The sequence below is a fragment of the Panthera onca genome, chromosome C2, assembly GCF_046562875.1.
Source record: "Panthera onca isolate mPanOnc1 chromosome C2, mPanOnc1 haplotype 2, whole genome shotgun sequence".
In the NCBI taxonomy this organism is placed as follows: domain Eukaryota; kingdom Metazoa; phylum Chordata; class Mammalia; order Carnivora; family Felidae; genus Panthera; species Panthera onca.
Window position 1 is genome coordinate 82390933 of NC_138347.1, and position 13560 is coordinate 82404492.

Below are 13560 nucleotides of genomic sequence, written 5' to 3' on the forward strand. Positions count from 1 at the left end.
GGGTATAGACCCCAGGGTTGCATCTCACAAACAAGTAATGTGACTTCGGGCAAGTTCATTTCACTTTCAGGGCCCATATTTCCTCCTTTAATAATGATGAGACTGCACTGGGGACGTCTCATTCCGAACCTCCCTTGCTCTGAGCATTCCCACCCTGGCTAGCACAGGACCCTGCCGCCCCCTCCGCACACACGCCCTGAGCTGAGGTTCTCAGCAGAGCTTGTTCCACACTCTGCCTCTGACCTCTCCTTTGCAACCTGTATAGCTCCAAGTGTCCAGCTGCCACTTTAAATTCAGGGACTCTACCTGTCCTCTTAGAGTCCTGCTTCCACCAATGACACCAGCAAAACCCTCTGTTAGTGGCTCTGTTCCGAAAGATTAGGTAAGGCTAATACCAACCCACTGGGAAGCCAGACTGTCACTCTGAGGGCCATCCCTTTTACCTCAAAGGCTTTCTGCAAAAGTAGGGAGCAGAGAGCCTGGCGCTCATGGTCACAGAAGAGACAAATTTTACACCCAAAGTCCTTCACCTGGACAGGGCAGCTGTGAGGAGTGAACCATCAAAGTCTGTCAGGCTCTGGACCCAAAGTCCACAGGTACTTCTGATAGTCCAAGGTAACTGTAATGAGTGCCTTCTAGGTGCCAGGCACTGTGCCAGGTCCTTTACATATGTACTATTTTTTAAAAACTTATATAAACATTAAAAAATACGGTATTTTGAGAGACAACGAGCATGTGCGTGAGTGGTGGAGGGGAAGAGAAAGACGCCCAACATGGGGCTCGATCCCACAAACCATGAGATCATGACCTGAGCAAGAATGAAGAATTAACCAACTGAGCCACCTAGGCGCCCCCACATGTGTACTATTTCTAATCTTCCACAACCCTCTGGGTAAAAAACCCAGAGCCCCAAGAGTTAAATTCACTTGCCCCAAGTTACTCTGTGGTGAGTGGCAAATGGTAGTGTGGGATTCAAACTCAGGTCCATGTGGCAAGTTCTGCTCAGCTGAGCCACTGACAGTTGTGCCTTCCCTAGAGGTAACTCGTCTATCACCTGCTCCCTACTCACCTACCCTGCCAGGAACCCGGTCTTCTGGCTGACCCAGCAGCTGTTCTCTGATCCTGGCAAGGGGTTCTCTCTCCATCCAAGCACTAATGGCACAAGACTCGCCTGTCTCCTTTGTCACTTTTGTTGAAAACTTACTACCAGGATTATGGTAACTGGAGAGACACCCAAAGGACCTCTAAGTTCAAAGTGCCAATTCATCTAAAGCAATCCAGTGACACGTGTGGGGCCCAATTCACAGCAGTGGCTCAGAAGCTCCAAGTCACTCAGCTAAGGACACACAGGAGGTACACTTGCTCAAGTGTATGCACTGCTGGTCAAGCAGGTTGCAGAGAGATGTCCCTCGCTCTGCTCGAGCCCCATCTCGTGCCACTTCTTATCCTCTACAACCCTCTCAGCTGCCCATCGGCCTGTGAAGTTCTCTGCAAGAACAATTCTGTACAGTGCTGGGAACAGAACGGGCGACAGATGTTACATAAACTCAAAGTTCTTTCACATTCAGACACTGTGAGGTAGAAAGATCAACCACAAAGATATTTTCTATTTCCTAAGAGAAGACATTTCTGTGTTCTACTTCTGTAACTTTGTGATCTGGAATCAAGGAGTCCTGAAAAATGGCTCAACAGTTTGAAGCCGTGGACCTTGCTGAGAAGGCCCAGAAAACCAACTCCTGGGGCAGAGCTTGGCTGAGGCTGAGAAGGGACACAGGTGATGCCAGTTCAATAAAGCTGCTGGACCACATTCAGGAGACCCCTGGAGAAGTCCCCTGGGATAAAAACCAACTCTCAAAGAAGGAACACAAGTTTTCCTCTGGGCTACCAAGCCACCCAGCAGGCATCTGCATAAGAACAGGGTGGGAGAAGGGAGTCCAGGCTTAAAAGACACACAGTCTGTGCAAGCTCAGGATAAGCTCAGAGAACAAATCTGGCCGAACAGGAATTTAGGTATGACTTGGGGAATGGAGAAGGTGGTAATCTGGACTCCACCTTCAGGTTACAGAGGTCCAGGAAAGTGTTTAAACAAGAGGGTAACAAGACATTGGGGTCTGGAGTGAGCACCCAGACAGAGGCATGGAGCAAGGACAGAAGGTCTGCAGCAGCCTCTGTGAGTGACAGTTTGGAGGGGAAGGGAAGGGAAGAAATACAGAGGAGGAAAAAAAAAGATGCCTACCCGATCTCTGGGGGAAAGGGCTGTTGTGGGGTTTCTGTTCTGGGTGACTGGACAGGCCACCTGGAGATAGGCAGTAGGCAAGGAAGGACAGGCTAAGAAAGTTACTGAGCACACCTGGGACGGGCCTGTGGGGCACCCAGACAGACGCTGGGGCATGACTGCTAGCAGCTGTTCCAGTCTGTTCTCTTCTACAGTTCTAGACAGGTACTCAGAGTTTGAGCCCAGGGCCTTTGGAATGAAGACCAATCTTCCTAGTCTCCACTGCAGTTCCCACTGCCTCTGTATCCTCTGCTGAATCCAGAATGCTCCCTGGGGCTGGGGCTCCACATGGCCTTAACCAGGGTTCCAAACTGAAGAGGCAGCGGGAGGACCTGAGGACACTGCATTTCCCAAACAGTATCTATAAATAGGGAAATACAAATCTAAACCACTACATAAACATTACCCGGGAACTTCCTCGGTAGAGACGGCAAAGTTGATCAAACGCTTGGATTTGCTGTGGGTCCAGAACAGGTTCTGAGGCTGCCTGTAAATTAGAAAAGATAAGGTAAACAAAACCCATGGGCGGCCTCTGCACGTGGCCAATGCTGAAACAGAATACGGTCTTCCTTTGTGCTTTTCAGAGGAAACCCACGCCACCAGCAAACAGATTTTACTGAACATTGATTAGAATTGGGCGCATCTTTTCCTCCTCAATATTTTTACTATCTTTGGGGGGGGAAACGTACTAAGAGCTCAGAGAGAATGGAAGCAAGAGTACCCTTGAAATCACTCATGCCGGCCTAGGGTGGAACTATGTTACTGCTTCAGCCCCTATGTGGGTGAAAAGGATCTCGTTTTCGGTCCAGAGAGCAGCTGTCAGTGAGGAGGCTCACACCTCATGCGCTTCTGGAATCCCACAGTTGTGGCCCCAAAGTAACACTTAGTTCTTGTGATGCTGTCAGTGGTGTGGGGATGGCTGAGGACAAGGTGGCTCAGTGGAAATCCTGGGAGGGGCGGTATGATCCAAAACAGCCTGAAAGAAAACAGTGGACCCATGGAGGCTCTATTTTTCATTCTGTTCCATGTCTCTGAGTCTGCCAGACACATGGAGAGATCAGTCTCTAATGAGAACGTTTAAACTTGCCTTGACACTTTTTATTTATTTTTAAAGGGGTACCTGGGTGGCTCAGTTGGTTAAGCAACCGACTTTGGTTCAGGTCATGATCTCATGGTTTGTGGGTTCGAGCCCCCACATAGGGCTCTGTGCTGACAGCTCAGAGCCTGGAGCCTGCTTCAGGTTCAGTGTCTCCATCTCTCTCTGCGCTTTGCCTGCTTGTGCTCTTTCTCTCTCTCAAAAATAAACAAACAGAAAAAAAAAAAATGAGAGAGAGAAGCGTACCTTCAAGTGGGGGAGAGGTAGAGAGAGAGGGAGAGAAACAATCCCAAGCAGGCTTAGCACCGAGCACAGAGCCTGACACAGAGCTCCATCTCATGACAGTCAGATTATGACCTGAGTCGATATCAATAGTCAGATGCTCTTGTAGGAAAAATATCGTATTTTTGGAGATAAAGTGTGTGGAGTGTTACACTTCTGACAAACACTAGGTAAAATACGCAGGGGAGATCCAAGCTAAAGACGATCTGTAAGTCTAAGAAAGACTATACACCTAGCTCCAACAAAGCAAAACAAGAAAAAAATATAATTATCTTTGAGACACTTAACAACGAAAAACATGGTTTTGCCACCTGGTTTCCTGAATCCCTTCAGTATTACTGGCATAAACTGGGGAGCAGGGTGGGTTAAGGACAAGGGTGATACGTGCCTTTTATTAGCCATTCAAAACTTCAGCTGTGGGCTTGCCACTGCCACAGTCCATATGACGAGGGACCAGCCACCCCCATTTCACCTGTGCTTAATCCCTGGTTATTCTGTAATAAGGTTTAACTAGGAAGGCCCACCCAGAAACAAGTCAGCAGTAGACTGAGGAGGGTGTTGGGAGGTGGGGGTGATGGTGAGGGGCAAGGCAAGTTAATTAAAAAGAAGATTAAAATGTCAAGTTTGCATATGATCAAGCGGCAAGAGCCAGAAAAGGTCTCCCCTTATAGAAGTATTTTTATAAAACAGTCCTTTGCCTTGAAGGGATATTGTAAGAAAAAAAACTCATGAAATGTACTATTGTACTTGCTACAAAAGTGTGGATGGTACAGGCCACTTACAGCGATCCACTGAAAAAAGTCCCATCAGACTCTGCACTGAGGAGAGCTGTACTGGACCCAGACTTGCTAATAATTGTATTTTCTTTTCTGCTTTTATCACTAGGGAACGCAGGGCTAAAGAGTCAGCTGCATAGACTAGCAACTGCTGAGGACTTGGTGGCACACATTTATGTATGCAATTACAACCCAGTTTTATATTATTCTTCAATCACATAGTTTTTTTTTTTTTTAAATCTAATTTCCTCATTTATTTACTTCATTTATGGATGTATTTTGGAACCAACTCAAATCATTGAGGCCGGAAAGTGAAGGCCGGGTCAAGTCATAAGTAGAAAATGCCACTGCTAAAAACAGAATCATGCTTTCACCACCCCCGCTGCCCCCCAGGAAATACTATGTGGCAGAAGAGTCTATTCCAGGCACAGAATAAATGGCTCCAGCCTCTGGGAGTTTGCTCACCGAGGCAGAAAGTGCAAAAGTCAAAAATGATGGTCCAGCTCATGTGTTATGAGCCAGTACCTCTCAGATTTTAAGATGCATAATAATCACTGAGAGGTCTGGTTAGCAGGTTTGGGGTGGGGTCTGCGATTCTGGGTTTCTAGCATATCTCCTCCCCCCCCCCACCCCCCCCGCCCCTGGAGTGCTGAGACTGCTAGCTAGTCTAGCTAGTGTCAGTCTGCACTTCTGGGCCCAGGTGCTAATCTGTACTCCAAAAACAGTTCAGGGCAGCCAGAGACATCCTGTCCTGAGTCCTGTGGTAACAGAAGGCTCTCGGGTTACGAGTATTTTGCCCCCCATTGATTCAACTGTACCAAATCAACCACTCAATTAGCATTTCTTTTTTTCTAATGCACTCAGACTAGGGATGTTGGTTTTCAACACTTACTAGGTTCACACACGCACCTTACCAACCCTTGGATATTATAAGAAAATTATTTAATAAGGATGTTCCTGCCACATGCTTTATTTTGAATCTTATGGAACTGCAAGCCCTACACCTATTTTACTAAATAAGTGCTCACGACTGTGTAAACTGAGGAAGAGAAGGCTAGGAGACTTGCCTAATATGAATAAAAATTTCAGAACCAATTAAGGGTCCATAAACAGGGCCTTTACCTTATTAACCCTAGTTCTCCCCTTGTCTGAGGAAATCCTCAGCATCCTAGAGCCTGGAAAGCAAGTGGTTTTTGGTGAATGTACTGACTTCTTCCCAGCCTGCTGTTGTGGACCTGAGCTGCGGCCTCCAGCCCTGCCATCCCTCCTGCACACTGGCTCCCCCCACAGCCATTTCTCTGTTCTCATGGAGTGTTTGCACAGCCTTTCGTCCGTGGGAAATCTTGGGAAACCAAGGACTGGTTTTCCCTCTGACATCTGTGAATGCCTTAACCTCCTTTATTCTACATTAAGTCCTAGTTCAGGTTCTTTTGAGAAAGGGGGGGGGGGGGGAAGGGGCAGAGAATCCCGAGCAGGCACTGCTCTGGTAGGTTAGCTCAATGCAGAGGGTCACCTGAGCTGAAACCAAGAGTCCACATGCTTAACTGACTCAGCCACCCAGGCACCCCAGTCCTATTTTAGCCTTAGAACTCCAAATGGTGAAACACTTCAATAAAATAACCATGATTTTGAAAACAAAAACAAAACTCGAGTTCTCCTTTGCTAGGAGAACACATAAACACTCAGAATTTCCAACAATATGACATGCCCAGATCAGTGTGCAGTGGTGGCTTGTCAGGGCCTTCTCCTCGAGGCCCTTAAACTCCTTGGAAATACCAAAAGAAGGAGTTTCCAACAATGGCATCTTTCAGAAACTGAAAAATGCAGTTGTTCCACGGGTGTGAAATAACTGAGGATTACAGGTTCTATCTTACAATGCAAGCCATCATCCTGGACAACCAGAGACTGAACTAAGGAGTGACTGCTGGGGCTTCCCCGGAACCCCTGGAAGCAAAGTCACTGCAGGTTGGAGACGCCCTGTTCTTGCCTGGGCCATAACGCTGTCACTGCGGTAAAGTGAAGGCAAGTCATTTGAGGCAAAATGGGAGAGCTGGTTGTAGACGTGCCCGGGACCTAGTAGACGTTCACCTGATTTAAAGGCCTTCCTAGAATAAGACAGTATTTTTAAAAAGGAAGCATTCAGGAAATGACTAGTCAATCACTGAGGCAAGCATTTCTGTACTCTTTTTCCTGGTGCAGGCTTGAAGAGTGGGATGGGGAGACGATGAGAAGAGGGACAGGGCCTCTGGGATGGCAGCTTGTGCGCTGAAGGCCCATTTAGCTGATTTGTGCCCTGGCTATGCAGGCTCCTGCCCTATCACCTCCAGGCCTCGTGAGCGGAAGACCCATTTCTACGGTTTAACAAGTATCTCTGGAGTCCCTGCTATTATCAGGCCTGAGGCACAAAGATGAACAAGAAGAGCCTAACGTCCCAGCATCTGTGGGGCATGAAAACCCCGCAAAAAGATTTCACCTTCTCCACTGCTGATAAAGTAATATATGGTTGTTATTGTGCCTCAGCAGCCTCTCAAGCTCTGCTTATTCGCCAGGGCAGGCCTCGTTTGCAACATGCTCTCACATCGTCTACATAAACCAACAGGACGTCCCTGCTATTGCAACATTTTTGGGCCCAGATTACACCCTTGCACATGAGACATGGAAGTGTCAGGTCAGCACGCTCTCCGGAACGCCTCCTCCACGCACCCCAGTCGTGTCGACCGATCAGCTTCCGCGTGAACCCTGCAGAACCGTTACGTCACACTCACTGTGGTGTGATTCTGTTAGACCGTGAGCTACCTGAACACCAGCGCGGTGTCTTGGTCACTCTTCTGTCCCCCATGCTCCATATCCAGCAAACGCTCAAGAAACCGCTGCTGAACAACCACATACCCTGGTCTATTTGGAACTGTCCAGTTTAGGTGTCTGAACCCACAGTCGCTTGGCTCTCCTGGTCCAGTGTGAAATCACTGACCCTCGTCTTCCTGTTTCAAGAACTCGGGACCTGTAAAGATTTTTTGTGATTTCTGGCATATCTGCCCTATATCTCAGAGAAGACGTCAATTTCATTTTATTTAATTCGCTTTCGGAGCAAGGATTATTTTTAAAATATCAAAAATATAGGTATCAACCCTTTTAAGAGGTAGGAAAATTTACCAAGCAAGTGGGGACTTGTAGTTAAAAGCCTCTTTCTGTTGTTGCCTTAGTACTTTCGAGGGCAGACCTTCCACTTGGTGTGACTGTGGCCTGTGGAGGGGAGACCGGGCCTGCTCCCCATGTGTGGCTGGTGGTTAAGAGCCTACACACTGAAGCCATCTGCCTAAGCCCAAACCTGACATCGCCAGCCACCAGACTACACTCGTAGGCAGGTTACCTGTTCTGAATTGGTTGGTTTTTTCGTTTTTCTTTTGTAATGTGGGATAAGCTAATAGCTGTGCCACAGAAGGTGGCTGGGATTGGGAAGTGATGCATACAGCACTTGGGAAATGCCCAGGGAGCTGTAAGTTCTCATTTGGGGTTATTTATTAGACGAGGCACACAAGGGCCCTGCATGCACCACCACACCCAGAGTCAGTCTAACACGGGAGTCTGGTCGTGCACACCTCCTCCTAATGTGGCCAATGAAAGGGAAAGAAAGCAGACATAGAGCGCAGTGCAGTCCAAAGTGGCAAAGGTGGCAAAGGAAGGGGTGTCAAAGAGAGGGAGTGGGGGGAAAGCTTTACAAAAAGGAGAGCTCCCCAAGGACGGGGCCTCTGTCTTCTCCTGCCTACCGGCACCCGCACTGGATTTGGCACAGAGCACGTGTGAAATAATTGCCTGCGGGTGAGATGCAGGAAGGGACAGGAAGGGCAAGCAAGCATTTCTCTTGGTCACATGCTCACAGGAGCTTTCTCAAGCCCTCTGCAGTGCAGCAGGAACACAGGCACGGACTCTGGCAGACCTGGGCTCCATCAGGATTCTGCAACAACTAGCCGAGGGCCTCTGGCCAACTTATTTAGCTTTTCTCAGTCTCTGTCATTATCTGTAAACTCTACATTGCAGAACTGTTGTGAGGACCGGAGGTAACATGTGGGCCTGGTGCCTATTTGATGTTCAATAAACGGCAGCGATTACTGCAACTGTGTCATCTATACGCCCAGGAGAAGAGCCTGGGGGAAAGAACAATGGGCTGGGACTCAGGAGCCCTGAGCTCTAATTCTGTCACAGCCCCTTACATAACTTGAGCAGGTCATGGCACTCCCCCCGGGTCTATATTCTGATCAAGAGGCAAGGTCACCAGGGGCCACTCTCTACCACCAGGGAGAGATTACCATGAGATAATAAGCATTTAGGGCACAAAGGTTTCAAGTAAGTAAGTAAGTAACATTTACTGAAATTACTCATGGCAAAGGAGGAGTTAAGATGGTGGAGAAACACGGGGACCCTGGGCTTTCCTTGTCCTTCAAACAGAGCTGTTTTGAGGTCAGACCACTTGAACACCCAGGAAACTGATCTGCAGAGTGGCAGAAGGATCTCTACGGTTGGAGGGAGACAGGTGGCAGGTGCACGGTGTGTGGATATGAATGGGGGAGAAAAAACAGCGTTGCCGCAGAGCAGAGGGAACTCTTCCGTGGAGAGACAAAAGGGAAAGAAAAAAGAAAAGGGTTGAGAAAGTGCAGCATTGGATTCACACAGGAGGAAAACCTCTCTGAACCACAGACTGGGCAGCGAGAAGTACTGAGTGTCCCGGATCTTTTTTGCAAACAGCGTTTGGAGCTCAAAATCCAAGGTTTTGGAAGTGCGTGACTTTTTCCAGAATGGAGCCTTGGCATGTGCTCCTGGGCAGGAGGGAGCTGGCCTAGAGAGCATAGCATAGGGTGGTGTAGAGCTCTCTGGGGCACACTGGGAAAAAACATTCCCCTTCCTAGAGTACTTTTGGAAGAGGGTTTTTGTCTCCCCTAGGATAAAAGACCCTGTAGGTGCCAGCCAAAGGCCTTTCATCAGTAGGGGGGAGAGCCTCTACTCTGGAGGATGGGGGAGGATCCATGTGGTGCCGGCTCCTTTAAGGCTGGGTTTTGAATCCCAGCCAGACGTCAAAGAAAAAACACAGGAGATCTGTGGCACAGGGCAAGCTAAGTGCCCTTGCTACTCTGTGATGGGGGCCTGACAGCAGGGGTTGAGATCCTCGGTCGGTCCAGGATGAGAGACTGGGGTGGTGCCATTTTCCCCCAATACCAACATGGTGGGACCTCAGAGAACACCACAGTGGCCCCAGTGAAGGTGGGACCTACTTACACCAAACACCCTCCCCCCAACCCGTGCCTGACAACTGTTCATTTACTGGGGCAAGAAGGACTCTGAGCCAGCACAGGGGACCTCTCCTCCAAAGACCAGCATGGGCAGCATTCCCTATGCCCTAAGTGCACTGAAAATCGTGCCTCAAAATGACACTGACAGTTCTTTTTTCTTTTGTTCTTCCTTCTTCTTTTCTTTTGGAATCAAGCTCAGAGTTTCTTGTTTGTTTTTTTCAATTCCTTTTCTTTTTTTTTTTTGGATCAGGCTTTTTTTCCTTTTTCTTTTTTCTTTTCTTTTTTTTCCTTGTCGTTGTCTTTGGAATCAGCCTTATGGTTTTTGATTCTGTTTTGTTTTTGTTCTCTTCCCTTTTCTCCTTTTTTGGGATCTGGCTCCCCTGCTTTTTTCCAGGATTGTTTTAACAAACAAATCAAAGCACACCTAGTAAAAGGTCCAAACACTCTTCATGGCAAGCAAGGAGGAGGTCTGCAGAGGACTGAGCAGTGGGAAAGGGCAGCCAAAACCCAACAGCAGAGTGCACACAGCATACACCAGAAACACTTCCTGAAGTGCCAGGCAGGCCCCGGACAGTGTACGACCCCTTTTTGATACAGCAGTATGCTCAGGTGCAGGAAACAGGCAAGCTTTTAAAACACACACAAGATAGAAACTTAGTCAAAATGACAAGACGGAGGAATTCTCCCCCAAAAGAAAGGTCAAGAAGAAATCACAGCCAGGGACGCACTCAAAACAGATGTAAGCAATATATCTGAACAAGGATTTAGAACAACAGTCGTGAGACAAGTGGCTAGGTTTGAAAACAGCATAAAAGACACCAGAGAGACCCTTGCTGCAAGAGACGAAAGGCCTAAGAACTAGTCAGGATGAAACAAAAAATGCTATAACTGAGATGCAAAATAAACTGGATACAGTGAGAATGAGGAGGAAGCAGAGGAGAGAATAGGTGAAACAGAAGATAAAATTATGGAAAATAAGAAAGCTGAAAAAAAGAGTGAAGAGAAATAACTAGAGCACGAGGAGAGACTTAGAGCAACTAAGTGATTCCATGAAATGAAACCGTATCTGTTATCAAAGGAGTCCTGAAGAAGAGCAAGTAAAAGGGGCAGAAGTTTTATTTGAACAAATCATAGCTGAGAACTTCCCTAATCTGGAGAAGGAAACTGGGCACAGAGACCCCCCTCAAAATCAACAAAAACAGGCCAGCACCATGATATATCATAGCAAAACACAAAGATAAGGAGAGAATTCCTTATCTTCCTAGATAAGCTAGGGACAGAAGGTCCTGAACCTACACGGGTAGACACGTAAGGTCAGCAGCACACCTGTCCACTGAAACTTGGCAGGCCAGGAAGAGTGGCAGGAAATATTCAATGTGCTGAATGGGGAAAAATATGCAGCCAAGAATTCTTATCCAGCAAGGCTGTCATTCGGAACAGAAGAGATAAAGAGTTTTCCAGACAAAACGAAAGGAGTTCGTGACAACTAAACCAGACCTGCAAGTAATTTTAAGGGGGACTCTGAGTGGAGGAAAAAAAAAAAAAAAGAAGACCAAAGCAGCAAAGACTACAAGGGACCAGAGGACATCATCAGAAACACCAACTCCAACACGATGGCACTAAATTCATATCTTTCAATCATGGAAATGGACTAAATGCTTCAATCAAAAGACATAGGGTATCAGAATAAAACAAAAACAAAAAACCCCAAGATCCATCTAGATGCTGCCGACAAGAGACTCATTTTAGACCTAAAAACACCTGCAGATTCAAAGTGAAGGGATGGAGAGCCATCTATCATGCCAAGGGACAGCAAAAGAGAGCCGGAGTAACTATACTTATATCAGACAACCAGATTTGAAAATAAAGACTGTAACAAGAGATGAAGAAGGGCGTTACATCATAATTAAGGGGTCTATCCATCAAGAAGATCTAACAATTGTAAATATCTATGCCAACTTAGGAGCACCCAAATATATAAATCAATTAGTAACAAACATAAAGAAACTTACTGATAATAATACGATAACAGGAGACTTTAATACCCCACTTATAGCAATGGACAGATCATCTAAGCAGAAAACCAACAAGGAATCTAGGCTTTGAATGACACACTGGACCAGATGGACTTAACAGATACATTTAGAATATTTCATTCTAAAGCAGCAGAATACACATTCTTCTTGAAATTACTCGTGGCTTTTACTGCACAATTATATACAAACTAGGGAAACCAACTACAGGCATTAGAGACACTGTCACAAAGACCCAAGACAGCCTTGAAGAGGAATAACAGATTTAGTCTAAGATGCTGTACAGAGAATGTGATTTGCCAAATCACTGTCATGCACAAAATCAAAGTGGGAGCAAGCAGATTTGAATTCGATCCCAGTATGGCAAATCTATAAACACAAAGCACCCTTCCCAGTGTTCCCAGACCATCTAACCCCCCAGCAGAGGACTGATTATGAGTGATTTTCCAATTGGAAGAGAAAGAAAAACACATTTGATGCTATCTGCCAGAGCACATTTCTTTCTTCCCATGTAATATAGTGACAAAAGCTGAAAATTAAACTGAAGCTAAACATGAGAGGGATAAACGGCGACAGCCCTGGAAATGACCTTGTAACACTCAGTGTTAAAGTACATCTGGTGGAAAATGAGGTCCCGATGATGGAGGAAAGCCCTGGTCAGAAGGACACTGGGCTAAGATAGTGTGCCAGCACATGTCAGAGGCTCAATGACTCACATGGGGTAGAAATGAGAGCTGTTAATTACCTCAGCTGGAAGGAAGGAAAACAACCTAAGACTTTCAGGAATCCACAGACTTAACTAGAGCATCAAGCTTCACTATAGGAAAGCCGCCATGATCCACTGTCGCCCTGAAGGCTGGATTCCTAGGAATGGGGATAACATAATACTAGGGATCCTGGATACAAAGGCTTTCAAATCACACATGAAGCCAGGGCAGTCACAGAATCTCTACAATAATTAAGGTCATGAAATCAAAACCCCAACATTTCTTCTCCTAAGCATCTTCCCACACTAGCACACAAGCAGGCCAAACCTAGTTTACCAGAGATGTGGGATGCTGGATATTATTCTGGAACAAATTATTTGTCTTTCCTGCATTCCAGGAAACTTCTGGCATTTTTGTAACGTGCTGGTAGGGGTGGAGCTGGAGGTGGAGTAGGACGCGTGGAATGAGAATCGTATTTTCTCACTTCTCCCCCTCCCTGCCTGCTATTGGCCTCGCTTTTAAATCTTTCTATATGTTACAGGCTTCAGTCAGACTTTTGCTACAACCTAAGCTGTTTCAAACTAGAGGTCCTTAATATTTTGCCTGCAATGAAACCCTGGCCTCAGAGATACATATGAGTGAAGCCACATTTCCTTTCTCCCTGCAAACAGGAAAGGAAACACCCTTAAAATTCCCATCCCCAGCACAGTTTGCTCCAGACAGAACCCTCACCTCTCACTCATCTTTATTTCCTAATGTCACAACACTCTCAATAGGTCACAATTAATAATGAACTAGGTAACGAAATAATAAAATAAGCACGTGTGTTGCTGAGCTGAATGGAGAGAGGAGGGAAACACCTGGCAGAATCTCTCTTAAGGAGATTTCACATAGAGTAGTAACCATACCTTGCTCTAGAATGAGCAGCTCTCGGGCAGAGAGTGCGTCAGGTGGGAGATGGAAATTATGAATATCTGACTAGAAAATACCCATAAAAACCCAAAACCTTTAATACTACAGTTAAAGAGAAACAACACAGGGGCGCCTGGGTGGCTCATTTGGTTGAGTACCCAACTCTTGATTTTGGCTCAAGTCACAATCCCAAG

General features: G+C 46.6%; 1 protein-coding gene across 4 annotated transcripts in view; it reads right to left on the reverse strand.

Moving 5' to 3' along the window:
• VPS8 (VPS8 subunit of CORVET complex) overlaps positions 1-13560 on the reverse strand; it is a 250782-nt gene that overhangs the window by 854 nt on the left and 236368 nt on the right. For 2 of the 4 annotated variants that reach the window (XM_060639415.3, XM_060639414.3), the window contains exon 46: positions 2682-2762. In XM_060639415.3, the coding sequence (XP_060495398.1) occupies positions 2682-2762 (81 nt within the window). Of the gene's footprint in view, positions 1-1377; positions 1513-2681; positions 2763-7318; positions 7431-13560 lie in introns of those variants that run through there. The other 2 variants (XR_013557963.2, XR_013557964.2) reach the window with 2 other exon arrangements.